We start from the raw sequence: 27,914 nt of genomic DNA on the forward strand, positions 1-27,914 counted from the left end.
TCTCCACCCTGTATCTGTTCCCCTGCCTCCCATTCTCCTTACCACCCTAGCTGTGCCCACCTAGTAAGCTAATAACTTGCAACTTTGCCTCCAGAACGAATTCTCCTGGGGGTGGCGTTAAACACGACCAGCATCTCATCAGTTAAGCCAGAATGTCTGTGGCCCAGTCTCTATTAGGCACAGCCGCTCAGACAACCAACCAACTTCTCCCACCTGCCGCCCCACAGACACTGGTGCTCAGCGCCTCTGCCTCTCTCAGGTCCTGCTCATGACGTTGATTAGCACCAACTCTGGGGCTGGAGGCTTCGTGGTTACCCCAAGCGCTGGGGAAGATGTGCAGACCACGTATGATCACTGCCTTCCAGAAGGGGTGAGGGCTCGAGACCCACAGCCCAGAAGCACCCCAGAATAGGGCAAGCGATACACCTGAGGGATGTGCAAACGGACTGAGAAGAATTCAAAGCTTTCCCTGGTTTCAGGGGGCCCTACTGTCTGCAAAGGCCCCAGGCCCTGGAAAGACGGAGTTGAAAACGCCAATTTGAAGGAGCTTTAAGACTAAGACGCATGCTCTCTCTGGTGGTGACAAGGGGGATTGCATTCCCTCAGACAAGGGTTTTTTTGTTGTTGTTGCTGTTGGGTCATCAAGAGTCATTCATCCAACCGTTCCCAGGCTTGGTTGTTCCTTGTGACCCAATTTGTGCCTGAATTGTGAAAAATCCCAGAGTGAAGTGAAAGTTCATTAGGTACCAGTGCATGTGACCTTTGTGGAGAGGGAACGGAAAGTAATCATAAAGGCCCTGAACCACAAACAGGTCACAGACCTCAGAATGTCACTTAGATCCGTGGCTCTCAGCCCAGGCCACTCTCCGAGGCCACGTGGGAGCTTGTTAAGCATCAACTTTCGTGGGCCCCACCCCAAGAGTCACATTCAATAGGTCTGGAGGGAATGTTGGGTGTCTGGTCGTTCCAACAGCACCATGGGTTCTCTGGAGTACATAACCTAGGACCCATAGGAGCCTCACATTTCACAAGGGTGGAGGGTTTGCAGCAGGAGTGGAGAGTGGAGTGGCTCACCTAGGACCATTTCCCCTGTGGAACAGCTAGAATGCCCCTCCTAGTTGGCACCCTCAGAGGTCAGTGTATGGAACATTCTAGAAGTGTTAACTCCTCTCCACTGCTCTGGGCCACAGACCTAGAACACCCCCTCCTCCTGTCTGGCTTGCCGCTACATCCAAGAAGCTTCAGGAGCGAACCTCCTCGGGAAAGCACCCCTGGCCGGGCCTACCCCGTTCCCATTCATTTCTCCCACCAGGATGGACAGGTCAAGTATACGCTCCATCTTGTGTATGGGAATACTGAATTCTATTTAGGGGTGTGGCCCGTCCCATTTTATTGGTCTTTGGTGAGCCCACGTTTGGAGCAGGGTGTCGCAAAGACCTCGGCCCCGAGGTGTAAGTAGCCAGGCCCTCTCTCTCTTCCCTTGGCTTTCCAAGCCCACAGGGGGTCAGTGGGGAATCTGCCCACCACCCTCAGGTGTCAGTGAGAATGCTGGAATGGGAGTTGGAGACCTGGCTTCTAGCTCTGGCCCTGATACAGGCCGATTGTGTCACCTGGACAAGTCCCTGCCTTTCCTATGGTCTCAGTTTCCCTTTCTGAGAAGTGAAGCTTGTCTCTTCCGCTCCCTAAGGACCTTCTGTGTTCGAGCTTTCTGTGATTCTGTGAGGCTTGATGGTCTTCAGGACCTGGGGGCTGTGGATTTAGACAAAGAACTGAATTTGCAAGTGGAACGGTGGTCTGCTCTGCCTCTGGCCCCCAGATATACCCTGTTCATTTTAAATTAAAAAAAAACTTTCTTAAATTTTTATTCTAAGTAGGCTCCACGCCCAGTGCGGGGCTTGAACTCATGACCCCCCTGTTCTTTGTAAACTCCACTAGCTCGCTGCTGTCTGGGTTCTCCTGCCAAGTTCTCCCCTCCCCTCCCTGGCCGGCTTACAGACCCAGATGAGGAAAACGGACACTAGGTGGTGTCGAGATCCTGCCACCCCATCCCTTCGGCACGGAAGAGCAGGAGAGGGAAGATGGGCTCCTTCTGAGTGCAGAAACTGCCAGAGGGGAACATACTGTGCCGCAAGGGGGCCACAGGCTTCAGGAAGTCGGGCTCTGGGCAGATAGGCAGCCTGACACCATCGTGGCTCCAGCGGCCAGCAGCTGGCTGCCTGCCAGAGTGCACAGGGCTGGAGGAGAGGGTACCAAGGTCCGCACCCTCCTTGTCCACTCCCTGGCCCTGGGATTAGCCAAGGCAGCACCCAGATAGGTGGAGGAGAACAGGTGCAGTGGGGGGCTCCCAAGCCCCAAGAGTGGAAAGGGAGCAGCCTGGGCTTAGCACCAGGGTCAGGAGGTGGGTAGCGAGAGAGCATGTGCTGAGGCGCACACCAAGGCCCCCAGGCCCACCCATCCTGGCATGCTGGAGTTCCTGGGAGGTGGCAGAGCACGTACTGTGGTCACAAACAGCTACTACTTTGGCTGCTTGGGGCACATCTGCAGGAACTCCCAGGGCCTGTAGCAGATACCCAGTAGCAGCACCCAGGGCCTGAGCAGATACCAAAGCAGCACCCATTTGTCATTGACCTTCACACTTCCCGGCTTTCTCTCTGCCTGGGGTGCGGAAGGCAGGCTGATTCCTCTGTCCTCGGGGCTCCTGGCAATTCAAGGGGTAAGGAGAGGCCTGCAGATGGTGAGTGGGTATGGGCACCTGAGCAATTCATTGAAAAACAAGAGACCAGGCTGTATTGTACTCCAGCTGGGAAGGGCAAGTGGGTTGTGGCAGGTACGGGAGCGAAGGAGGGAGGGAGGGAGGCCAGGGAAGGAGCTGTGTCTCTGAGGCTGGCTTTATTATTAACATGAGGCAGCCTGGGGTTGGGAGGAGGCCATGAAAACCCAGGGGTCACCTGGAGCCTGGTGCTTCCTTCAGCCCAAGGGCCTGGCAGTGCTGGGGACAAAGGTCTACAGCTCAGGGAAGGCTTCCCAACGCCGCCCTGCAGAGGGGGGTACGGCTGACTCTGAAAAGACAAAGACAGGATCTGGGTTGCAATGCGGGCAGGAGTAGGGATTTTTCTTTTATTCCTTATTCATCGTACCTTTCTCTTTGCCCCCTCCCTTGGCCACACACGCCACACCTGGCACTTGGCCATCAATCAAAAAGCCAGGGTGGGCGGCAGACCACCTGGCTGGTGGCTGGAAGACCCTGAAATCCTTCCCGGCTCCGTCCCAAGCTCTCCCTGATTTCTCCACAGCCATCCCTGGCTCCCCCCTCACTTGTCCCTCCCCAACTTACCTGTCATTACAGATCATCATCATTGACTTGCCTGGGGCGGGGGAGGGGCAAAAGAGAGGGAAGAAGTCAGAGGGGGACGTGGTGAGTCTCAGGGTCCCTGACGTTGGGGACCCCTCCTCACAGGCATTGGAGACCAAAATCCTTGGCCTACCCCTCCTTTCCCCCCAGTGTCCCCACCCCACTCAGGGACCCTAAGCAGGCACTCACCGGTGCTTCTTTTTGCCCCCACAGCGGAGTCTTTTGCCTTGAAGTGAGAAAGGAGATGAGTTTCCATCAACCTCTTGCTTCCAGGGAGAGCCTCTCTGCCCGGAAAGAGGCAGCCCTGGAGCCTTTACTCCCTCCCGCCCACCACAGCCACAGTGGACCATTTCTGTCTTTATATAGGGCTGGGCCTTAAGCATTGAGTCAGTCAGTACATCGGTCAGTCAGTCAACAAACATATACCGCAGCAGCTCCGTGGTAGACCGTGAGCTCGCTGAGAGCAGTGGCCGAGCCTGGGTCAGGGTGGTGCCCCCGGTATAGGGCCAAGCACATAGTAGCTGCTCAATACGCTCTTGGAGGAGGAGGACTGTAAGTCCAGAGCCAAGATCTCTGCTCAGGCCTGTCTGCCTCCTGCACCTATGTGCTGGACCACGACCCAGTGCCGCCCACAAGACCCTTCCAGCTGAGCTGGGGAGAGCAGCCATGTCTGCAGACGGAAGCCCTCAGATGGAATGGCACCAACCATGGGCGGGTTAGAATCCCAGGACGCAGAGGTGCTTGTGTTTCTGTGTATTTTTCTTCTGGTTGCACCAAACCAAGTCAATGAGCATTTACTAAACCCCTGCTGTGTGCCTACTGGAGCTCGGGGATATACAAGGACCCATCTCTCCTCCAGAACACTCTAGGCCTGGGCCTGAGTACGCCCTTGGCTGCCATGCTAGCCCTAACTTTATGAGACAAGTAGGATCATCCCTATTTAACAGATGAGCAAACTGAGGCCCAGGGAGTTAGGGATCCACACACAGTAAACTGGCGACGGGGTCGAATGCCTCTGGCTCCCAGCCACACTTGCTTTCCAGCAGTCGGCGGGATGGGGTGGGAGGGTGGACACCCCTGGGTTCAGCTGAGCTCAGCTGTGCTTCTGACTGGCTGTGGCCCCCTGGGCAAGTTGTTGCACCTGTCACGGTGGGTAGCTTTTCCTCTGTAAAATGTGACCCGTAGTGGCCATCCCTCAGTGTTGCCAAGAGGATTAAATGGACTGAGATGCAGCTCATGCCAAGCAAGGAAAGTGCCCAGATCTGGCCAAGGGAGGTATCCAGTGGAGGTTGGTTCCCTCCCCTGGCTTGAACCCCGTGTGCTGGAGTGTCCCCCGCTGGCTGGACGCAGCTAGCTCTCCCCTCTCAGCAGCTCCTCCCAGGGCCATCAGAGGGCGCACTGGAGGAAAAGGAACCGTCCTCTGTGTGGCCCAAGGACCAAACAGGGAGTCGTCCCAAGAAGCCTGTGTCCATCAGGGTGTCCGTCAGTTCCCACATCCTGCATAGGGGAATGGAGGGGAGTGGAGAGACTCACTCCCTTCTGGGATCTGGGAAGAGGATGAGAGGGCTTTCCCCCACCCCTGCCCGGGGAACCCGTGCTCAGTGGCTCTGAGAAGAGATATGGCCCCATGAAGCAGCCCGTTCCGACAGCCCCACTTACTGAGGATGATAATGAGCCCCATGACGAAGGCCAGGGCAGCAAAGATCAGGCCCCCGTTGCGGACAGTCTCATAGTCTGAGGAAGGAGAGGGCAAGGAGGTGGGGTGGGTCATCCCAGTCACCCTTCCCACATCCCACCCCAGCAGCAGCCCCAGGCTACCAGGGGAAAGTGGTGGCCGTAACCAGGGGATGCCAGGAACCAGGGGTCCGTGGGTGGTGGCAGGCTGGGGAGGGTGGCCCACCAGGCTTACCGTAGTAGAATGGGTCCACATCGCCCTTGGGGCTGCCACCTGAGGAGAGAGCCAGAGGCAGGGTGAGCCAGCCACGGAAACAGCAGACCCCCCATCCTTCCCTTCCCAGCAGCCCCGAGGGTCCACGTGGGCAAGAAGAGGCTGGTGGGCCTGCCAAGGCCACTGACAGTGGGGGCATCTGTCCTGGGCCGCCTCGGAGACCATCAACTTGGGACCAAACACCAAGCATCCAAACAGGGTGCCGTGCTGCCTGTGGGGGCCTCCAGCAGCTCTGGGAGGGTTGGATCTTTCCTCTCCTCTCTTCCTACAACCGTAAGCAAGGCCATGGGAGACATTTCCCATTGGACCCATGGGTAGCCTCCCTCCATGTGACTAATCAACGGCGAGATGTGTCGCAAATACTTGCGGAATGAATGAACGGAAGAGGCCCTTCACTTCCACTGAACAGAAGGAGAAAACTGAACCTGTTCAAAGTCCCCCATGAAAGTTGGGGGCAGAACTGGGTCTTGGGCTCAGGTTTCTAGATCCTTCTCTCTTATGTTTCCATCCTCAAGGGGAAGCAAATTCTTTTAAGAAATGTTAATATATAGTGTTTACCACACGCTAGGTGAAGGCTAACAAAACGTTAGCTCATTTTACTGTCATAAGCATCCCGTGAGGCATCAATATGATTCCAGTACCATCCCTAGAAGCTGGACGCACAGAGAGGTTAAGTAACGCCCCCACAGTTACACAGCATAAAGGAGAGAGCTGGGACTTATACCCAGGCAATAGGTTGCCAAGAATCTGGGCGCCTAACCCCTTTGCTACATTGCCTCTCAGATGGTCAGAAGGCATGAGACCCTTCAAGGCCACGTATGGTCCAGTCGCTTGCGTCCTGTGGTGTTAGCCCACCCAACGTGTTGCTGCTCAGCGCCAGAGGTCATAGCTCTGCCCTCCAGCCCTGAAAACTGAGCACACTTGCCTTTGGGCAGCCCGAGGGCACCTGGCCAGAGCTTTGCTGCCATGGTGGGGGTTGGCCCCTCTTTCCTACCCTCTTTTGGGCCCCTTCTCGGCACTAAGGAGGCAGTGCCTGAGGTAGAAGGAATGCACAAGTCAGCACCTCCCAGGTTGTGCTGAACCGTGCCCTGGGTGGTGGAGGGCCTGGGGCCCTGGGGAGCCCAGGTGTCCCCTGTGCAGCCTCCCTGGCCAGAAGGGGCCAGCGCCTGGGCCTCTAGGGGAGGGCTATGAGGACCCAGGAGCCTGTCCCCATGTGGGAGCCCAACAACGTTGTCTCCCGGATTCAGTTCTTGTTGAGGGTGACACGGGGAGTTAGCCCCAGAGCCATGACTAGATTGGCGGCTCCCCTCACCACCACTGGCCCCACAGACGCCACCCCACCCCAGCCGCTGCCCACCGCCTCCCTCGTCCCTTGTCTTGAGCCCTTCACTGAACCCACACCCACCCAAAGCCCTCGTCTTTTCTAGGTCTGGCCCAAAGCCCACCACAGTCAACAGAGGCCCCTGTTGGCCTCCAGGCCCGAGTCACCCCCATCACGGGATCCTTCTGGGGGTGTCCCTCCACACTTGGGGGGCTCTGGCCCCAAAGCCAGCCTGACCCCCCTCCACCTCCCGCTCTGAGCTTAGGTAGTCCAGAAAGATACATTGAACCAGGAAAGGTGCCTGCCAGAGAGTCAAGATAGGAACTCATCCCCGCCCCCATCCCCCAGCTCCTACCTGGCACCCCAGGTTCTGCCATTCAAGCTCTATTCCTTCAGACTTAAGGCAGGATCCTCTTTCTCAAAGCAATTTTTTAAAATCCTCTTAGGAGGCTGGCAAGCTTGGGGGAGGGGTGCTGCGGTCCCCAGAAGGCAGGGGTGCCAGGGGTCCAGCTCATCCCTTCGAAGGTGGTCCAAGGAGAGGCCACCTCCTGCTTCACACACGTACACACACACTCACCGTCGTCCGGGGACAGTGCTGCCATTCCCCTAGCAGACCGGGCTGATCTGCCTCCACTCGGGGGAGAGTACCTGGCCGCAGGTGGCCGGGGGAGAGGTGGGGGCATTAAACATTAACAGTGCCAGGTAATGTTTACCCTAGTCACGAGAGAAGCCCTCGTGTGAGCGGAGGGGCTCCCTCGGAGGCAGGAGGAGGTGCGTGTGCACGCAGGGGCAGGGACGAGCTGGCTGAGTTTCCAAACCCTCCCGAAAGGAAATTTCCAGAGAAGGGTCAGGGATGGGTAGGCCACAGTGTTCTTCCACCGGCCGGAGAAGCCGTGGCTGGGGCTGGGGCACGGGGGAAGTGGGACTTTCAAAATATATTCAGTGTCTGCCAGAGCTTGAGGGGCCATGTCGGGGGCCCCACAGACGCCACCCCACCCCAGCAGCTGCCCACCTCCCCGACCACTGCGGAGACCACAGAGACCTCGGCTTCAGCCGCTACTTCTGACCCGGCGCCCGGGGCTTCCCTGCGGCCATCCCCAGGCACCTGCCCCCCTCCCACCACAAGGCCCACCCTGAGCCCACCGTGGGCGTTCACGCCTCCAGGCCTGAGCTGCCCCGTTCCTGTTGTTTCTTTCACCCATCGGGGCTGCATCCAGCGGCTCACACCTCCGTCAGAAAGGCTCCAGTCACCCCTAACTAATCTCTCTTTCCCTGCTGCCTCTGGCATTTTCCTTCTGTAGGCCAGCTGCTCCCATGCCGGCTTCCCAGGTTGCGCTGTCGGCTCCTTCAGGAAGGGGCCAAGCCTATCACCCGGGGAAGGGCTTGCTTTTCTGACTCACAAAGCACTTGCCTAACTAGTATCCCCTTGTGCCTTGTGTTATTTCCCATTTTACAGATGAGGCATCCGAGGCACAGAGAGGGTAGGGCCCTGGCCCCAGGTCACACAGCCGGTGAGGGGCAAGGTGGAGGATGGACAGGCAGGCCTTAGGCTTTAGGAGTCAGATGCTTTCCCACACCTCCGAGGCTGCCTCCCTACTCTGCGGTGGCCTCTTTCACCCTGGAGACGCCAGGGCTGGGTACTCCATGGGTGCTCATATTCCTGGCTGAGCTCTAGTCCATTGAACTGGCCTCCAGAAGAGGCTAATGTTCAATGGTAGCCAAGGGCCCAAAGCCAGCGGTCAGTGTCCACCAAGGATGGGCTGCTCCTTCCAGAGGGAATGAATCCCTCTGTTAATCCCCCTGGAGTGGTTGCAGGGGATCAAGGTTTGAGTTCATTTCCCGGCCCCTCCATTTGCTAAGTAAATGGCCTCTGTCGAGTCACTGAACCTCTCTGCGCCTCAGTCTTCTCGTCTGTAAAATGGGACTACTCCCTGCCTCAGGGAGTTGTTGTGCAGAGAAAGGAGATAATGCATGTGAAGAGCAGGGCACACGACCTGGGACACAGCAAGTGTCACTATAGTTACTGTCATATTTGTGTCAACTGGAAAATAAAGGGCATTCACGTTTTGTTGAACATTAACTGCTGGATGCAGGAAAGCCAAGCCCCCTCCAGCGAAAATCAGCATGGGGGTGAGATGGAGAGAGAATGTCATGGCCAAGGCCCTGCGGCCCAGGAGCTGTGATATCCATTCCACTCTCTGCTTTCAGAGCCAAGCAATGAATATTCATGAGAATATTATAGCACAGCTAATGCTTAGTAGGGGCTGACCATGCGTCAGGCTCTTTATTTATTTTTAAGATTTATTTATTTATTTTGAGAGAAAGCGAGCGAGCAAGCGTGTGTGAGCCAGGGGCTGAGGGAGAGGGAAAGAGAATCCCAAGCAGACTCCCTGTAAGCGCGGAGCCCACGCAGGGCTCGATCCCACCACCCTGAGATCATGACCTGAGCCGAAACCAAGAGTCAGACAATTAACCAACTGCGCCATCCAGGGGTCCCTTGTCAGGTTCTTTATATGCACTGTCCCACTGAATCCGGGCTTGCTCCATTCTACGGATGAAGAAGCTGAGGCTGATCATTTGCTCCCTACAGTGAGACCGCCGGAGGTGGCCAGGACAGGGCCATGAGCCCCACTGGGCAGAACAAGAAGACTGAGGGCAAGGAGCTTGAAGGATTGGCCTGCAACATCCAAATAGTGACAAAACCAGGGCTAGAAAGCCAGACCCCCAAGGCTGTGCTCCCAAAGCTACTGTCGCTCTCTACACGGGACACCAGTGCCCCTTACTGCACATTCTCTCAGTATCTTAGTGCATTTTGTCTATATTTGTAAGCTACTGCGGATTCTGTCTGCAATAATGGGTATAAAAATGGGTGGAAAGGACAGATGATAGATGACAGAGGGAGGGAGGGAGGGAGGGAGGGAGAGATGGTGGCAGAAATAAGAAAAACAAGTTGTTATCTGCATTTTAAACTCTACGTGCAAGGCCCTGTTCTGCGCATGTAACAAAAATGAAGCATGTGATAATCACAACAACCCCGAGGTAAGGAAACCGTCATCAGGATGCCCATTTTAGAGATGAGGACACCGAGGAGAGAAGTTAAACAACTTGCCGGCGGTCAGGCAGCGAGGGAGTGGGGAAAGTAAGATTTGAACCCAGCAGCCCGGCTTTGGAATTCCTGCAGAGGGACCGGTGGCTGGACAGGCAGACAAGGAGGCTGTTGGACAAGCTGTCTTCCTAGCTCCTGCAGCTCAGAGATGCTCAGGGCAAAGATCCCCACACGTCCAGGACTCCACTTGAGATGCCCTTGTTGAGAAATCCTGCCTGTCCTCGCTTCGGCTTTCCCTGCCCTTCTGGGGAGCAGGTAGCTGCACCTCAAAGTGAGGAGGTGGACACCCGTGTCCGAGTCTGAGCAGGCGGGGGGCGTGGGGTTCAGGGGACTCACCCAGGTACCACCTGTCCATGGCAGGAGCCGCCGGCGTGTCCTCGGTCGACAAGAGTGGCAAGGCACGGGTTGCCAAGGGCCTGGCTGGAAAGTGCGGCTCTCCCTCCCTCCACATCTCCTCCCCCTCCCCCGCTGGGAGGGGCAGGAAGAGACAGAGTCAGGGAGGAGGGCTGGCAAGGGAGCCCTCACCTTGTGCCCGCCCCACCCCCGCCAGCGGGGATGGGCTGGGCCAGGCATCCCCATCAGAGGGTCTCTGACTTCCACCCGAGGAAGGGGGAAGCTGGGAGCCACAGCAAAGCAAAGCCCCAGCGCCCCCACAGGAGCGACACCACAGCCAGCGCCCTTCAGGAAGCCTGGGGTGCCTGCAAAGGCCACCCTAGGGGTGACTGAGGGAGACCCCGAGGGCCATCTGTGGGCCCCCCCAAGCCTTTACTCAGCTGCACCTCCCCCGTCAAGCCCAGTAGGGCCTCCACCCCAATATGTCCTGCCCCCCGGTCTCATTCTGCCGCCGGCGTCCCCTGAGATGGGACAGAATGCCTGCAGACCCCTCGGCAGCTGCCCTGGGTGGGGACGGGGTGCTTTTCAGGGCCAGGCCTGAGGCCGCAGCTGCAGGTAGTAGGGCCCACATGGGAAGCAGCTGGGGGCCAGGAGGGGCCGCTGGTGTGGAGCAGCTCCATGGCAGCCAACCCGTCCTCACGGGGACCCCTCCCGTAGCCCCAGTGACTCACCAGCTGGGATGTCAGACCTGCCCGGCAGCAGCCTAACGCAGCCTCTGAGGGCTGCTGGCTGGTGCCAGAGGGGGACGGCCGGGAGACAGCCCTTCGGGTTCCAGGGAGGTGCGGCCCCCTGCCTTGGCTCAGCCAAGTGTCAGTTCCTGGGGCCACCGGGGCCTCTGAGGGCCTGGAGCAAAGTCGCAACAAGTGGGCTGGGTGTGGCTCACTCCAGAGCACAGGATCTCCCTCGGTGACTTGGGGGCCACCCTACTCGGCTGCCCCAGAATGCACACTGAAAAGCAGGGTTTGGGAGGTGCTGGTTCTGGCCCCTGGCTCTGACCCCCCGCTCCAGTCAGACAGCGACTTGCCTCTCTGTCCCTCCTTAGCAGAATCTCCTGCCCCGGGGGGCTGACTAATGACACCCCCAGAGAGCCACCTCCCCGCTGGAAGACATTCTGGAAATGAAGAAGGGCAGGCCTGGAGGGGCGTGATCTGGAGGGGCTGAGGTCTGTCCTGAGGGCCCTGCCCAGTGGCCGAGCTGCTCCCACAACCCGGCCTTGTCACATGATCCCAAGTGGAAACCTGCACGTTCAGACAGCTCAAGGCTGTTGAGCAGAAATTCTCCAAGCCGGGCACTGGGAGAGATTCAGAAATCTCGGCGCTGGATGACACTTCAGAAGTTACTTGGTCCAAACATATCAGTGGTTCAGAAATGTGAAGATCTCAGCCAGAACCCCTTTCACAGCCTCCCGCAAACACACACACCTACACACACATTCTGTGTTCCCTACCAGCTCCTAATGCTGCAAAGGAAGGCATCTTGATCCCAAATGGAGACCCTGTGTCATGGACTGGCTAACTGGAAAGGGCATCCAAAGTCATCCTACCCGTCCCCATCGTTTATAAAGGGTTCATTCTCCTGCTCCAACCCTTTGAGGCCTCAGAGAATAAACCAAAGTCCTTTTTGTGTCCTATAGGACACTTCTTAATCTGGCCCCAATGACATCTTTGACCTTGTCTCCAACTTCCCTGTTCCTTCTCTCTGCTCCAGCTATACTGGTTTCCTTGATGCTCTTCTAACCCTCCAGGCATGCTCCTGCCTCAGGACCTTTGCACTGACTCTTCCCTCTTCCTGAACACTCTTCCTCCAGAGAACTTCCTGGCTAACCTTGCTCACACCTCATTTCACTGATTGACTCAGAAGACCCTTCCTGGCACTCCCATCTAAAATGTTCACACCCACTCTCTGAAAGGTCTCAAATCCCTTTCTTAGTTTGTTTTGTTTTGTTTTGTTTTGTTTTCTCCAGGAAAGCAAGGATTTTTGTTGTGTTCATTTGCAGATTCCCAGGGCCTAGAACAGGACCTGGCACATGGTGCACCCCCAGTTTTGTTAAACAAATGAAAGTGTCCCGGAGGTGAAGTCATTTCTCTAGTGGCACAGGGAGGCCCAGGACTTGCCTAATGCAGCCTCTCCCTGAGGTCCCCCGCCCTCTAACAGGTAACAGGAACCAGTTTGCCCCCACCGAGAAAGAGTGGGTGGTCAGCCACCCCCATGTCTTGCCAACAGCTACCCCAGAGCCCTTCCATCCCCACCCTCTACTCCCCCCGGTGCTTCACCCAGAGACCGGCAGCAACTTCGACGCAAGCGTTTATTTCTCCTTTCAGCGGAAGCCTGGGGTAAGAGTCAAGAAGGTCTACTCTCTCTTGCTCACATCCAGGTCCTCCCTCAGACTTCTTCTTGTCCACCTCCAGCTGAGGTCATCGGCCTGGCTGTCGCTGGGGACAAGGGAGCCCCTGGCTCAGAGATGCCCTGCTCTTCAGCAGGGAGGCCCCGGCTCCTTCAGCCTGTGGCCCATGAAGCCCAGGGAGCCGCCCAGGAGAGCCTCTCCTCCCATGTGTTCCTCCATGCGGGGGCCACCCTGTGGCACAGACTCGCCACACTCAAGCCCCTTTGCATCCCGACACTTCGCTGTGGATTCTGTGATGCTGGGAAGGGTCACCTGTCCTTCTATTTGTAAAATGGGATGAAACACCTACCTTTCGTGGTTCTTGTAGGAATTGAGATGATGTGGGTAAAAGGCCTGGCCAAAGAAGGTCCTAATAAAGGTTGACTTCATTATCCTCACCTGAGATGGGTTGCTAGGAGGCAAGGACCCTCACTGTAATCCCTTCCCTGGGCTCAGTCCCTTGCCAAGGTGATCTCTAAGGCAGGTTCCCAGAGCACGCCCCCCTCTCTGACCCTCAGCACAATCTCTGCCGGCCCACCATCCACCCCTCACCCCCAGCTTTCCTCTCCTTCCCCACACCTACACAGCACCACGGGTCACTCCTGGGGTCTGGTTGCACTTCTTCTTTTAGTCTGTCTCGGGATATGGGGCCACATGGGGTGGGAGTGCTACTCTGCTGTCCCAGAAAGCCTATAGGGCAGGCAAAGACACGCCCACCCCTGGCCGCCCTCCCTTTGAGTATTCCAGGCTGGAGCCGAAGAGGGCCATCCAGCCGTTCACTGCTCTCCTCCCAAGACCCACGGGTCAAGGAGACCTTTAGGAGGTATAGAGAGGGAGCCCCAAGTCCCGGTCCCTCTTCCAGCGCTGTCATACCCAGTGGGACAATGTCCTCGGTTGCCATGCCTCAGTCTCCCCTGTCTTCCCCAAGCAGCATCTTCAGTCTCGGGGCAAGAGTCTGGGTGGTCACTTTGGGGTTGCTGGGATAGGGAGGCGGCATGCGGGAACATCAGCTGAGCACTGTCTGCCTGGTGCTCAAAAGCTAAAAGGCCCTCACCAGCAGCCTTCCCAAGAGGGCTTGCTCCCACTCCACCATCCCTGCATGTCCGGGGCTGCACGTCAGAGCACACAGCCTTGGACTCCAGGTCCCCCGCAATCCTCCTGGTGTTGGCTCGCAGCCAGGAAGAAGTCAGAAGCCCCTAGAAAGCCCTGATTCCTGGCTGGGGTCGGTCTGCAGCTGCATGGCCTGTGTGGCCCCTCAGCCTCAGCAGGGAAGGTGGCAGCTCCCAGGCCCCACCTGTGCTGCCCCGAGGTCCTGAACCCCAAAGAGGGTTGGCTCCTGTCTCCTGCAGTCGCCACCGATGCCAGGGTCACTGGGGTCTTATAAGGCGAGGCCAGGGGAGGTGGGTCCTGGAGGGTCCATTCCTCAAGTGTTGGCTTCAAGATGACTGAGCCGTGGGGCACACAGGTCCTGGGAGCTGCCAAAGGGCAATGTACTAGGAGAGTCAAGGTCACCGAGGCTTTTTCTGCTCCCTGAGCTGGCAGGGGATGGGGACGTCCTCTTCTGTTTCTACAGCTGCTGACAAGGGCGGAACTGTTTGACCCACCTCTCCCACAGCGAATACCCTGGAGAGAAATACATTCTTGACTTTTCTCGGAACTCACGTCTGAGCTTGAACTAGAATAGAGGCTATTCTCTCCAGCTGCAGTCCTTCACCTCCTAGTACCCACTTCCCCTCCGCCCCTCATCTCTGAAAAGCAGCTCCAGGCCCCGCCACCTCCAGGAGCAAGCCCACCCTCTCTGTTCCTGCTTTTCCTCGGTGACCTTCTGGATTATACTGGTGTGGCCCAGATGGCTCACATCTGGCTTTATAATGACATCTTGTCATTTATTTCACAGACGGCCGAGCCTGGCCAATCTCAAGAACTCAGCTCAGGGTGTCCGTTAAATATATGTGTCTTCTCAAAGTCCGGTGCCCAGAAATCCCCACTGGTAACAATTCCATTCATTTCATGGTTCTCGAGAGTTCCAAAGAATTTTTGCTTCCGTGAGCTGCTTCGTTCCTTCCAGTGACTCAGCAAAGCTGGTGTTGTGATACGTAACTTCCAGAGGAGGAATCTGTACTGATACGTAGGTGAGGCAGAACTCGAACCCAGGTCTGACAGACAGGAGGGGCACCCCGCTATCAAAGAAAGGATGCATAAGGAAACGAATGGTAATGTAAACATTAGTAACATAATATCTGCCTGTAGAAGTGTCAGTGCCTTTATGTCCACTGTATCACTTTGACCTTGTGAGGGAACAGGAAAGGACCCATTGCACAGGTAATGAAACCGAGGCTTACGTGGCTTTCCTAGGGTTACACTGGCGCCCAGCTCACCCTATGGCTAGGAAGGACTACATTTTGCAAAGAAAGTGACAGAGATGCTGGGGTGTGCCTGAGCTCGCACAGCTAGAGAGGAGAGCAGGAGACCAGGGAATGTCCTGAGCCTCCTTCTCCTCCACCGGCCTGCCTCCGCGCCTGGCTCTGAGGCAGGAGCCCACTCCTCTGGACGGTGCAGGAGGCCCTCCCCATACCAGCCCCTACCGGCCCAAGTCTTCCATGACATCCGATCCAGCATCGCCTGCCCTGCCATCGCTGTCTTGGCAGGCGCCCCGGTATTGTGCAGGCAGGCACAGGGCTGCGGCCGGCTCCATAAAATCAGCAGTCGTTGGCTTGAGCTAGCTGATTCTGCCCCCCTGGAGTTTAGCTGTGACAGCAATGAATCACACTAATGGTGAGAGGTGGCATTCTTCCTCTTTGTGGCCTGGAGACAGGTATTTCCAAAGCTCCTCCCCCGGCTCAGGCAAACACACCTGATCTCTCTCTCTGGACCCAGACGCGGCAGAGCAGCCAAGGACAAGGTGGGGTGAACCAGATAGAGCTGGACAGCCCTGCCAGCCTGGCTTTGCCAGGCCACCCCTGCCAGCCCATGATCAGTGGGACGCCAGAGACCTCCTCCCCAGAGGAAGGAGAGAAAGAGCCCGGTGACCTTGGTGTGTGCTTCAGCCTGGCATCCCCCTCACCCACCCCACCCTCCCTGCTGCTTGCGCTCTGCCTCTGACTCTCTTCCAAGAACAATTCGGCAAGTTCCAATCCACGACCTGCAAAAAACCCAGAGTGGTGGTGAGGGCCACAGCCCGGGGGGCCCAGAAGGCAGATTGACCTATTTTTATGTGGTGTTAAGTAAACATAAACACCTCCATGCAAATAGACTTGAAAATCTTTGGAGTGGAATTCATGGGGAGGGGGCAGTATTTGGGAGGTAAAATGCGCAGGACACCTGGGATCACTGTCTGAGGCCAGGGGACTCAGCATTCCCTTCTGGGAAGTGGCGCGACATGCCAGCGTCCCTGTATAACCAAGTTACAGTTCCTATATCCAACCAAATTACAGATTGCGGTCACGCTGAGTGGAGCGCAGACATGGTTCTGCCCAGCATGGAGTGCTGGTCCAGGAGGGAAGACACACATTAAATAGCAATCCATGCCTGGATTCTGGATTCTTCTTCCCTGGCTCTACAGCCCTAGACAAGAAAGGGAGAAGGGGCTTGCCCATTATGTGTGGGGGTGGGACGGGGTGGGGCGGGAGGGGTTGTTCCCCAATTTCAGTCTGCGCCTGGGTAGATTAGGCCATCCTGGGTAGATTCTCTTAGTCCATCTTGGCCAGAGGATCCCATCCCCTTGAATACTTCCAGTGACGGGGAGTTCACTCCAGTTTGGGATTATCACGGCTGTGGGAACCAAGGACTCCCCCACACGAGGCCAAATCCTGCCTCCTCCCATGTGCACTTGGAGGAAAAGTTTGCACTGCAAACTTTCCTCTGCTGTGCAGAGGGAGACAGGCTTGGAGCTGGATGGGCCTGGGCTGGACCTTGGCTTTGCCCCCAGGAGAGCAAACTCACGCCAGTCCCACTGAGGGGCAGTTTCCTCATCTGTAAAACTGAGATACCATCAGGCAGTGCTGTGAGCTCCGAATGGGTTGATCTGTGTGACGTGTCAGCCCAGGGTTCGGCACATATTAGCTGCTTTATTCCGTTATTAATAATAATATTATTGCCATTATTTTGATCATCAGTTTCTTTGACTCTTCATTATGTGTCTTATTTCCAGGCCATAAGACACAGAGCATAGTCTCGCTAGTGAATGCCCTAAAGGGCCAGCCAGGTTCCAGGTGTGGTCACACCAAGCCAGGTGACCCTCTCCCTTCGTCTGCACCTCAGCCCTCCCCTACAGAGGGAAACCAGGCCGTGTGGCGTGCCAGAGGGAACTCAGGAGACAGACAGCCTGGGCCCGGTTCCTAGCCCCTCTACCAGGCAGCTGTGTGACCTACACCAGCCACAAATTTATCAGAAGTGTGACTATCCTACCTACCTCAGAAATAAGGCTGGGTTAGCAGGAGGCAAAAGAGTGGGTGCTGAGAGGCAAAGGAGGGAAAACTCTTTTCTATTATATGCTAGAGCTGGTAACATCACTCTGTTATGAACAGGATTACCGTGAGAAAACTCAGAATCTCCCCCATTAGATTTCCTCACACTTACTGTAGAGTTTAAGGCTTTAATAACGAATGTGGGGAGGTACCCCCAATCTTTTGCGTTCCTGGGGCCTCTGAGGGTCTTCCTCTGGCCAAGCTCTGAAACTGCTACAAGCCTTGTAAATTCCCTGACCCCCGAGTGTCCCACCAACAGTGGTCAGTAGCTTACTCACAAACTTGAGGTGCAACGAGAGGTTTTTTTAGCCTCCATAATCACAGAGTCAACAATATTGAGCGAGATCTCAGTGAAAGCCTCCGTTTTTTCAAGACCTGGGGGAGAGAGGGCAGGGCAGTTGCCGAAGTAGGACGGGCAGCCTCCATGTCCCAGGGGTGGCCAGGAGGTAGCTGGAGCCCCGAGGCCCTCGGGACCAGCAACCAAGAATTCTGCAGCTCTAAACAACTCATAGAACCTAGATAGACTCCTTGAAGGTTTGGGGGGGCAGGGCATGAAGTCACGTTAGAACAAGACTTAGTCCTTGCCCCCGGGAACGGTGACTCACGATAAAAACGCACAAGACGCACAGGGATGGGGGCGCACACCAGCGACCTCCCAGAGGATCAGCTTGCAGCCAGGCTCATTTGGCCAACAGTCCTTTCCCAAAGACTGAACTGGAATGTCTTTGGGAGGACACTGTCGGTGACCCCTGGCCCCTACAAGCCATCTCGGGTCACAACGGCACTCACAAATGGATATTATCTACCTGGCCTCCAGAGTTTGGAGCCGAGGTACGGATCCTTAAATGTGAAAATAAAGGCAGGACCCTGTGTGACCAGAGCACAGAAAGGAAGGGACTCATTCTACCTGAAGTCCAGGAAGGCTTCACAGAGGAGGGGGTATTTGGGTTTGGAGAGAGATGAAAGTGTAAGGGCTCTGATCACAACCCAAGTGACCCACCCACACCCTCTTTGCCAAGTCCCTAGGTAGTGGCCCCAGAACTGACCAAAGGGAGAGGTTAGAACCTTTGGTTCTCGGCCAGCAGGCCCTCAGTGGAGCCACCGGGACCCTCTGCTTCTGTACAGGCCATGCATAAAGTACAGGTCCTGCCATGGGGCAGAGGCTAGGCCCACTGACCCGGGAGCAGGGGGAGGCGGGAGGAGGAAGGGGTACGAGGAAGGGGAGAAGCTGCTGGCCCACACACACCCCCTGACTGCCTCTTCAGCGGCCACCTCCTCCCTCTGACCAAGGACAGAGTCTCTGGGGCCCTACAAGTGCTACAAATACTCCAGCTCCTTGACACAAAGGAAAGCACTCCAGAGCCACTAGGAAACAAACGGTATTTTATTCCTTTTTGTTGTTGAGAGGTTAGGTCACAATACGGAGAACAGTAGTCCTGGTCACAGCGGTGCGGTTTGGCTAGTTTCCACAAGAACACGATGGATGGGATGGGCGGGGTCTGGCCGGACCTTCGACCTCTCGCTGCTCCCTTGGCAGCAGGGCTGTGCACGCCTGCCGGGTCTCTAACCCGCAGCTGGGCAGCTGCACCTGCCTCTCTAACCAGGGACAGGCAGAGCACAGTGGCGAGCTCAGCTGCGGAGCACAGGGGCGGAGCCATCCACTGCCCGGCCAGTTGGGGGGGGGGGCGGGGCAGAGAAGCAAAGGACCCCTGCTCTCCCGGCTGCCCCTCCCCACAGTGCTGGCCCCCACAGAATGGGTCCCCTCAGCCCTCGCCTCCCAGAGCCCTCATTCAGGGACAGGTGTCTGAGTCCAGAAGGGCTGGGCTATAGCTGGCAGTCTGAGAAGCAGGGAAGACGGGGGGGTTGGGAGGAGGGGAAGCAGGGTTCCAGAGCCCATGGGGTTATTGCTGAGAAGATATGCAAAGGGCACATTCCCCAAGGGGCAGAGTAGAAGCCCCGAGCCCGGGATTCCGGGCTGCTCTGCCATGGTGCGGGGCAGATGAGGACTCCCTGCTGGAAGCCCCAAGAGGAGATGACCATGGACGGGGCAGAGCCTGCCTGGAGGCAAAGCTGGGCTCACCAGCTCCTTGCTGTGAACCCCTCATTGCCAAGAAACCCCAGAACAGACTCGGGTCCCGGCTAGAATACAGAAACCAGGCTCTTAAGGAAGTGAAGAGAGGCCATGGAGAATGATCACGAAGGTCATATAAACCTTCCCAAGTCCCAAGACAACAGGAGGCCCCCACCCATGCCTCCTACCCCTACCTACACCCACCCCTCACTCCAGAGAAGGGACTGGTCTCTCAAGGGAAAAAGCAGACTCCCGGGAGTGGGAGATGATGGGGGGGCCCAGGGGAGAAGGGAGGGGCCGATGGCGCCATGGCTCAGCACCCGCCCAGGAAAGTGAGTCCGGGGTCACTAAAATACAACATCATCCACAAACAAGCAGCAACAGAGACCACAGTCATCAAACACACACACAGACACGTCACAGGAGGTGGACGAGACCGCAGGCTGCGGGCAGGGGAGGCGGGTGTTAGTTGCATCATTAAGTTGTGGACCGTGTTCTGGGATGGGGAGGGGGCAGGGGACACACACGTTCTTGGCTTCTCCTGGGGAAAGATCTGCTGCTGAGGTGGCCGGTGTTCTTAAGCATCAACATTTGCATCTAAAGTTTCGAGCAGCTCCCTTCAGGTTCTGGAGGCTAAAGGGGGAGAGAATTTAAATTAAAACACAACTTGGGTTCCTTCCAGGACTCTTTACCGGCTGCCCCCCTGCCTTTAGCGCAGCCCCTGTTTGCCCCCTGACCCCCGCAGGATGAGAGCCACTCCGAGCCCCACATTCCTGCAGACACAAGGACGAGCCTGAGACGCAGGGAGAGGAGGTGGGGGCAGAGGAGGGGGGCCCTCGGGGAGTGCTTCTCCCAGCGGGGCTGGGACCTGGGAGACGTGGAAAGAGAATTGTTCGCCCCAGGGTCTCTATGTCAGGACACCCCCAGCAGTGGCTCAGTCCTGAGATCTAAGAGAACAAGGTTTCCGAGGAAGTCCTAGTTTAAAAAAAAATAAGGGGGGGTTAAAAAAAAATTAAAATTAAAAATAAATAAATAAATAAATAAAAAGGACAACCGCTAGCTTATGCCTCCCTCCCTTGAGGCACCCCCCCCCCCAACCATCCCCAAGATGGGACCTGCCAGCCACCACGAAGGGACAGAACACCAAGCCACCAGCCTGGACGCCTGCCTCCTAGATTGGCATCTACGGCCACCTGGCGTGTAGGCAATCACTGACCTTTCCGAGCCCCATCTAGAGGATGGGCACAATGAGCCCTGTTCTGCCCGCCCACGGGGTTGTCATGATGACATAAAAGCGCGTAGGAAAACATTCACATGCTATGCAAGTACCCCGTGTAATTGCACTCACGGTAAAAGCTGGGGCACCAGGCATTTCGGTACCAGAAATCTCTTCACTGACAATTTAGGATAAAGTCACAGACCTGCCCATTATGCCTTAGGTGAGGCAGATGTGAGCAGACAGGAGACTGACCCCCGCACCCCCCGGGCCCCCGTATATTCCAGGGAGGTCCTAAAGTGACACGGGCGCAGACACAGAGGGGTGTGGTGGAATGGCCCGAAGCTAAAGGGCCTGACTTCAAGTTCCACCTGTCACTTGCTATCTGGCTGTTCTCGGTGACCTCAGTTTATCTACAAAATGGAGCTCAACCCCACCTGTCCTGCGTCTTCTGTCAGGCTCGAGCGAGTTTGTGTGTGGCAGCATTTTGGAAAATTAAGGCGTTTGACAGTTATGACTCTCCCGTGTCCCTACAATGAACAATGGAAGCAAATGCTAAACACAATGCCCGTATAGGCTGTGCACGGAGGATGCCGGTACGGGGTGGGGGGTAGGGTAATACATTGTTCTCCCTAGTTTTGTGTAGACTTTGAAAGTTTCATTATAAGATGTTAAATTTTTTTTAAAGCGGCCCTAAGATACTTTATGAATCATCACTAAAAGCCATTCTCTTTATGCTACTTGGAGAGTGGGAGTATTTCACCAACTGTAATTCACCCCCAAGTCCTGCCCACATGGCAGCTAAGATGACACCCCATGAACTTGACCACTGGGTTGTGCAGAGGCCGTCTACTGCGCATGTGTGGTGCATCTCCGCTGCATCGGTCTGTCTGTCTCACTGCCCTCAGAGTGTGGCTCGTAACAGAAGCTGGGCCCGCTGCACTTCTCTGAGGAAGGAACAGCGAGGGGGCCAGTGGAAGACACAGACAGACAGAATCTCACCTTCCTACCTGAGGGCTACACTTCAGTTCTCTGCTTTCTGGGGCTCCGTTGCTAGAAAAAAGAAAAAAAAAAGAACAGATTGTAGTGAACGGACCCCTCGCCCCGGCGGGCGGCCCCTGTGGTAGTAGCTGCGCCCATGCCTGACGCTGGGGGGTCCGAACCGCACAGCAAAGATGCAACTTGGCAGGATCTGGGGTCAGACAGACCCAGGGGCAAATCCCTGCCCCGCTACTTGCTGGTTATAGGAATTTAGCACATTCCTTAACTTTTCTGGGTCCCTCGGTTATAAAATGCGGATAGTGATGTCTACACAACCAGGCTGTGTGCACATGAAGTGGGGTCTATAAAGGGCTTGGGATGGTGCCCCACACAAAGCAGATGCCCATACACCGTGGCTGTCATGAGTCGTGGCCAGTTTGGTGGAGGTAAGGGAGCACAGACACGGGAGCTCATCTGGTGAGCTCTAGGGAGGCCGTGGTGTCGGACAACCATCCCTCCCTGAGCTATACGAGGACCCTCCCCAATTACTTCTATTCCACCCGGGCTGGTGGTCATGACAGTTACCATTTGCAGTGATGAGGTTCTCCACCTGGGCCTCCTCATCCCCTGGAGCCCTGCAAGAGTCACAGCCCTTCCATTAGTGGTCTGCACGGCGAACCCACTCTCCTCGCCACACACGGCTGTCTGGGTCCATCCCCTCCAAGTCACTGGAGGGCTGCAGCACTCTCCACCAAGAGGCAGCAGGAGAGGTTGGGACTAAAGGGTGCAGTGTCAGGGGAACTCACAGGCACCCTTCAGTGTTGGCCCTCGAGAGAGCTAAGTGCTGGGAAGGAGTGGCTTAGGGCACCTGGGAGCTTGGGGTGTGTCCTGCCAGACTTTGGACTTCTGAGGTCCAGTGCTACCCCTGGTTTTTGTACTGGACTAATGGGGTATGCCCTTTATGGGTGGGGGGGGTGAATGACCGGGAGCCCAAGCTTCTACTCAGCCAAAGAGCCCCATGAACAGGTGACAAGCAGGAACAGTGTCCCAGGTCCTGTAGAGAGGAGGACCTCCGGAGAAGCTCTGAGGCCCTCTGCTTCCCTTCTCCCAAGTCCAACTGTCTCAAGGGCCTCCAGACAAGGGTCCAGCACCTTCTGGCCTACCTCCCCTTCCCAGTGTACATCAGAAGAGAGGAGGGGCTAACCCTCGACATTTTGACCTCTCCTTTGTCCCAGAATATGCCTGGCAATCTTTCAAAACATCTACTCCCAACTTGGCCTCTTTTTGGGATTAGAATCCAAAAAAAACACTCATTTGGGCTCACACACCAGGGGGCCCTCCCTGTCCCCTCCTAGTGTCACCTCAGATGTCCACAGACACAGCATCCTTACCGGGGCTTCTGATTGAAACTGCATTTGCATCTGCGACCTGAAAGGCAAAGAAACCACCCAACGTCATGCTCCCGGCTGGAGCTCAAGGTCCTGCTCCCGGCTTGGCCACAGTAGGGCCACCATGTGGGACTACATAAAAAACACAGCTACATGCAGCAATCCTCTGTCGGAGTAGGGCTCTTCCAAGGCCAAGGTTCAACATTCAACGGCTTCGATGACTACCCTACCACAGTCTGCTTGATCAGACAAATGCACGGGGCTCCATGCAGCCCAGGCTCATGTGAGAAAGACAAACACGGGGCAGCTCCCTGGGAGTACTCTGAGGACATCCCCTATCTCCTGTGACTCCCCCCGCCCCCCACGTATGCCTCCTGGACACAGGACCGGGAGAGCTACCCTGCCTCTTATTACCCGCTGGTTTTCGTCAAGCATTTATTTTGTTCATTCTTGACTGTTTTCCTGAGCATTTACTATGTGCCCCGCACTGTATCAGGTCCTAGAGATAACGGGGAGAATGGACAGTCTCCTCCCCTCTCCCAGGGAGAGCACAGCCGGGCTCTGACACCATTCTCCACCCGCTTAGCAGCTGACAGAGTGGACAGGGAACGGTATCCAGGACTTACTCAGGATAAGGAGAATCCCCACTGAGAAGAGAACCACGGCAAACACCAATCCCCCAATCCTCAGCGTCTGGTAGTCTGCCAAAGGAGCAAGGGGGAGAGATGGAAAGGCAGGAAGGTGGGGAGGGGCATGCCTTGCCCTCCCCCCTCCCCAGGGGGCCAGGGCTGCACCCCCCCCCCAACCAGGGTTCCCATCACTGCTCACCATAATGAAAAGGGTCCTTTTCTTTCTCTTGCTCAGCTGCTGAAAAAAATAAACAAGTGTGGGCAAGAGAAAGACAGTGACACCCGTGGTTCCAGAATCTCCCCCAAGCCTCACAAACCTCACTTCCCACAAAGGGACTCCTGGCGGGGAGGGCCCATTAAGCAGAGATGCCTGGGGAGGTACACAGGGCTAGGGCCCGCCTGGGAGCCGAAGCGGGGACTGTCAGAGCCCCAGTGAGATTCTGCCTCCACAGCACATCCACACCCTTTGTATTCTCACATCATCCCCCACCGCAGGGTCTGTCACCCTCTTGTTACACACAGGGAAGCTGAGAAGGAAGGAAGGACATGTGACTTGCACCAGGCCAGAATCTAGAGTAGGCCTAGCTCCCAAGGTTCTGGCCAAAAGTCTACAGGGACGTGGAGGGCTTGAGGGCTGAAAGCAGAGCCTGTTGAGCCCTGTGGGAAGAGGTGGCCAGGCTGGCGTAGGGTCTGGGGACACCTGCTGCCTTCTAGCACCTTCTCTGCTGACTGAAGTGGGGGCAGGGGAGTCGCTGATCAGCCGTGTCGAATCTGAGAGCCCCCCAGCCCTCTGGTCCCAAAGGGCCAGGACCTGGAGGGGTACTTACCACTGGCCAGGACAGTGGGAGCCAGCAGGCTGCACAGGAAGATCAGCACCACCTCCATGGTGTCTGAGGACAGAGGAGGAAAAGTCATTCTCTGCACGGGAGACTCCCCACCCCAACCCTCAGCCCGAGCAGGGGGGCTGAGTCGGGCTCCCAGCTCTACACTGAGTACTCTCCACACAGTGAGAGTTCAAGTGAGACAGCAGAAGCTGCCACCATTTACTGACTCTTACAGAGGGCTCCACATGCAATCATTCAGTGACTACAAGGGAATCCATGCCACCAGCACGCACGATGACTGACCCATTCTGCAAGTGAAGAACCTGAGCCTGAAGAGGATAAATGACACCCATGATGGTGAGCAATGGAGGCCAGGTCCTCACCCAGCTCAGGAAGCCCTCCACCACACTGCCTCTCCCATGCGGGAGCCAGAAGACCCCAAGGGCTTTGGTAATGACCCCAGCTGCACACTTGTCTCCAGGCCATCTTGCCATGGCCACCCCCAGTTCACTTAAGATGTCTGGCACTTCCTGGCCCGGATCCCCACAGCCAACACCCACCGGCAGAAGTCGTTCTTCCATGAGATTAAATGGGGCAGGTAAGCGAATGCCTCCCTAGCCCAGCCAGCCACGGGGGTGCGGGAGTCCTGCTGCTTACTGGTCTCCATACGGGAAACCCTGAAATGCTGACAGCTCTCCTTCAGTTACCCCTGAACACCCTCACCTCTAAAGTGCCCAAGCCAACTCCTCCCACAGGATTAGTTCATAATTCTCCAGAAAGGCGGTTTGGTCAAACCAAGGCAGCGTGGAGGCTGGCTCTCGGAGCCTCAGCGCCCTGACCTCTCACCTTCCCTGGCCTTCTGCTCGTGAGCTCAGCAAGCCTGTCTCTGAGGCCAGGGACCCCAGGATGGGCCATCTGGATGGAGGCAGAAGGTGGCCAGATGGTCCCTTCCAGGGATAGATTTCAGTGGGGTTACACACACCTCATGCCTGGGCTTAAGGAAGTGTGGTGAAGAGCCAGCAAGGAAAAGTGGGGGGGAAACCCAAACCAGGAAAGCACGAGGCTGTCCGCCCTTTATCCAGGGGGTGACACAGGCGGTGGCCTGACCCCTGGACCAGTATCGGGTGGCCAGACCACGCTTGCTCTGAGGGATCACCCCTCTGACTTTCCCCGGGCCCAGGCAAGCAGCCCCAGGTGCACTGCACCTCTCGGCCACCAGAGGTCAGAAAACAGGGGCATCCAGAGTCCCCCTGAGGCCCAGCAGTGGACTTGGAGAAGGCCGCTCGGTAAGAGCATATCAAGAGGCAGTACTTTGCTTCTAATGCCATCTCATCTAATATTTGTAATTCCTTTCAAGTTTACAGATTTTATATGTATAAAGATATATGTAGCACACACATATAATGAAGCAGAGTAATAAGATGAACACCCATAAGAACAAGACCTTTACAAACACCTGCTGCATTTCCTCCAACAGTACACCTGCACTTTCCTCCAGCCCATCCCCCTGCCCACTCCCACAGGCGAACAGTATCCTGAACAACAGATACCCATACATTTGTCATCACTCCCTTGTTCTTCTTCAAAGACATATTTTTTTTAAGATTTATTTATTTGAGAGAGAAAAAGCACAGGAGTGGGGAGGTGGGCAAAGGGGGAGAGAGAGAGAGAGAGGGAGAGAATCTCCAGCCGACTCCCCACGCAGGGCTCGATCCTGGGACCCTGAGATCACGACCTGAGCCGAAACCAAGAGCCGGATGCTTAACCGACTGAGCCACCCAGGCACCCCAAAGATATTTTTTTAAATTAACACATAATTCACATACCATGAAACTCATTTAAAAGTGTACACTTCAGTGCTTTTTAGTACATGCCCAAAACTGTGCAACCACCATCACTAATTCCAGAACACATTCATCACCCCAAAAAGAAACCCCGTCCCCATCAGCAGTCACTCCCATTCTGCCCTCCCTGCCCCCTCCCAGGCTCTGACAACCTCTGTCTCTGTGGCTTTGCCTCTTCTTACTTTATGTAAGAGAACTGCACAGTTGTACAATATGTGGCTTTTGGTATCTGGCTTCTTTCACTGAGCATCACGTTTCCCAAGGTTCATCGATGTCAGATGTCAGAACTTCATCCCTTTTTATGGCTGAGTAATAATCCATTGCATGGATATCCCTCCTGCTCTTCTTCTTAGAAATCTATTTATCATGCACATAATAATAAGATGGTGTTTAGTGGAGCTTTTTTGAGCTTTGTAATTATGACATTATGTTGTTTACAGTCTTCCGGGACTGGCTTTTTTGGTTCATATGATGTTTCTAAGATTCACCCATTATGACATGTGACCATAGTTTATGCATTTCTGAAATTGTGTAGCATCCCATTATGCAGGTTAATTATGCTGGTCATGCTCCTGTCAGTCAGTATCTTTTTTGTTTTTCCCATTTTGTGTGATTGTGAATAATGCAGTTGTGAACATTTTTCTGCATGCTGCCCAGGGCAAACATGCAAGACACTCTTTTTCAAATTTTTTGCCATCATTTTCATATGAAATACTTTTTTACGTTGGAACCCACTGCAAATATATATTCACATATGCCAGGAACAACAACATCGCAAAACAATAGTTAACCTTAAAATGAATGATGACCTCTGATATTTTCTAGTTTCCTTTTATTTTTTTTTTAAGATTTTATTTATTTGAAAGAGAGAGGGAGAGCACAAGTGGGGAGGAGAGGGAGAAGCAGGCTCCCCGCTGAGCAGAGAGCCCGATGCGGGGCTCAATCCCAGGACCCTGAGATCATGACCTGAGCCAAAGGCAATTGCTTAAACTGACTGAGCCACCCAGGCGCCCCTACAGTTTCCCTTTTTAAAATAAAAGGGCTAGGCCCATGAATGGGTCACTCTGCAGTAGGAAAATGTATGTTCTAGAGAGAGGCCAAGGAGGGAGGTCACTGGGCTGTACAGTATGCAAATCGTCGACCTTACAGAATACTTGCAAACTGTTTTCCAAAGTGGTCATGCCCGTTTCCACATCCCACCCGCTGCACGACTATCCCTCTTACTCTGCATCCATAACAATGCTTGATATTACCGGACTGCATAATTCCCGCCAATACAGAGGTGCAAAATGTGGTCTTAATTTGATCACCGAGTAATGGAGCTGGGCTTCTGTTTATCTGCCATTTCCTCTTTCTTCATCAGTGATGTGTCTTTCATGTGTTTGGCTCATTTTCTTCAAGTGGGTTGACATGATTAGTATCATCCATTTATTATTCTGGATATGAAATCTTTGTCATTAAGTACTGCCAATGTCTCTTCCCCATTAGTGGCTTGTCTTTTCACGTTTTGTTGCTTTCTTTCCATGACCACAATGTCTTAATGCTAATGTAATTGAATGCGATGACTTGTTTGTGTGTCCCACGGAAGATATTCTTTGTCCGCCTGAGTCAGAAAGAATTTCTTTCTGGAGATTTTACAGCTTTGTCTCTTACACTGAACTCTTCATTCCACCCAGAACTGGTGTTCATGTAAGGCATGAGGTAAGGGTCTAATTTTTACTAGCTGTCCTGGCACTCTTTTGGCAACCCATCCTGCCTTTTCTCCGGACGTGTCCTGCCACTTCTGTCGTATACCTGCTTTCTACTCAGGTGTGTGTCTGTTTCTGCAATTCCTCTTTTGATCTATTGGTCCATTTGTCTGCTCCTGCATCAGAATCTGTGTCTCAACTGGTACAGCCTGATAGCAATCTGCCCATGTGGCAGAAGAAATTCCCCTCTTCATTTTCCTCTTCCCCTCTTCCTTCAGGAATATCCTCCCTATTTTTGGTCTTT

General features: G+C 55.3%; 2 protein-coding genes across 10 annotated transcripts in view; both read right to left on the bottom strand.

The window, feature by feature from the left end:
- Nucleotides 1-2,870: 2,870 nt before the first annotated feature.
- LOC113914347 (sodium/potassium-transporting ATPase subunit gamma) lies at nt 2,871-10,176 on the bottom strand. 3 transcript variants are annotated; one of them, XM_027579499.1, is made up of 6 exons: nt 10,064-10,176; nt 5,262-5,300; nt 5,012-5,086; nt 3,542-3,578; nt 3,335-3,365; nt 2,871-3,059 (listed from the first exon to the last, which is right to left on the bottom strand). In XM_027579499.1, the coding sequence occupies exons 1-5, from the start codon at nt 10,080-10,082 to the stop codon at nt 3,341-3,343; spliced, it is 195 nt and encodes a 64-aa protein (XP_027435300.1). In that variant the 5' UTR covers nt 10,083-10,176; the 3' UTR covers nt 2,871-3,059; nt 3,335-3,340. The 3 variants fall into 3 exon arrangements, with proteins under 3 accessions (XP_027435300.1, XP_027435301.1, XP_027435302.1); XM_027579500.1 differs by lacking the exon at nt 10,064-10,176 and adding an exon at nt 7,199-7,303; XM_027579501.1 differs by lacking the exon at nt 10,064-10,176 and adding an exon at nt 6,977-7,146.
- Nucleotides 10,177-18,335: 8,159 nt separating this feature from the next.
- The window catches only part of FXYD6 (FXYD domain containing ion transport regulator 6), a 46,556-nt gene continuing 36,977 nt past the window's right edge, over nt 18,336-27,914 (bottom strand). For 3 of the 7 annotated variants that reach the window (XM_027579493.2, XM_027579497.2, XM_027579494.2), the window contains exons 2-8: nt 24,082-24,144; nt 23,454-23,492; nt 23,252-23,326; nt 22,629-22,665; nt 21,823-21,872; nt 21,259-21,309; nt 18,336-19,673 (exon numbers count right to left, since the gene is read on the bottom strand). In XM_027579493.2, the coding sequence (XP_027435294.1) occupies nt 21,281-21,309; nt 21,823-21,872; nt 22,629-22,665; nt 23,252-23,326; nt 23,454-23,492; nt 24,082-24,144 (293 nt within the window). In that variant the 3' untranslated portion in view covers nt 18,336-19,673; nt 21,259-21,280. Of the gene's footprint in view, nt 19,674-21,258; nt 21,310-21,822; nt 21,873-22,628; nt 22,666-23,251; nt 23,327-23,453; nt 23,493-24,081; nt 24,170-27,914 lie in introns of those variants that run through there. The other 4 variants (XM_027579495.2, XM_027579496.2, XM_027579491.2 and 1 more) reach the window with 3 other exon arrangements.

The sequence above is a fragment of the Zalophus californianus genome, chromosome 11, assembly GCF_009762305.2.
Source record: "Zalophus californianus isolate mZalCal1 chromosome 11, mZalCal1.pri.v2, whole genome shotgun sequence".
NCBI classification, from domain to species: domain Eukaryota; kingdom Metazoa; phylum Chordata; class Mammalia; order Carnivora; family Otariidae; genus Zalophus; species Zalophus californianus.

Coding starts and splice junctions, on each gene's coding strand:
- LOC113914347 (XM_027579500.1), bottom strand. CDS start 7,223: ATGGCAGCACTGTCCCCGGACGACG. Junction 5,087..5,261: donor TGTGGACCCATTCTACTACG/GTAAGCCTGGTG, acceptor CTCCTTCCTCAG/ACTATGAGACTGTCCGCAAC. Junction 3,579..5,011: donor GGGGCTCATTATCATCCTCA/GTAAGTGGGGCT, acceptor TCTCACTTCAAG/GCAAAAGACTCCGCTGTGGG.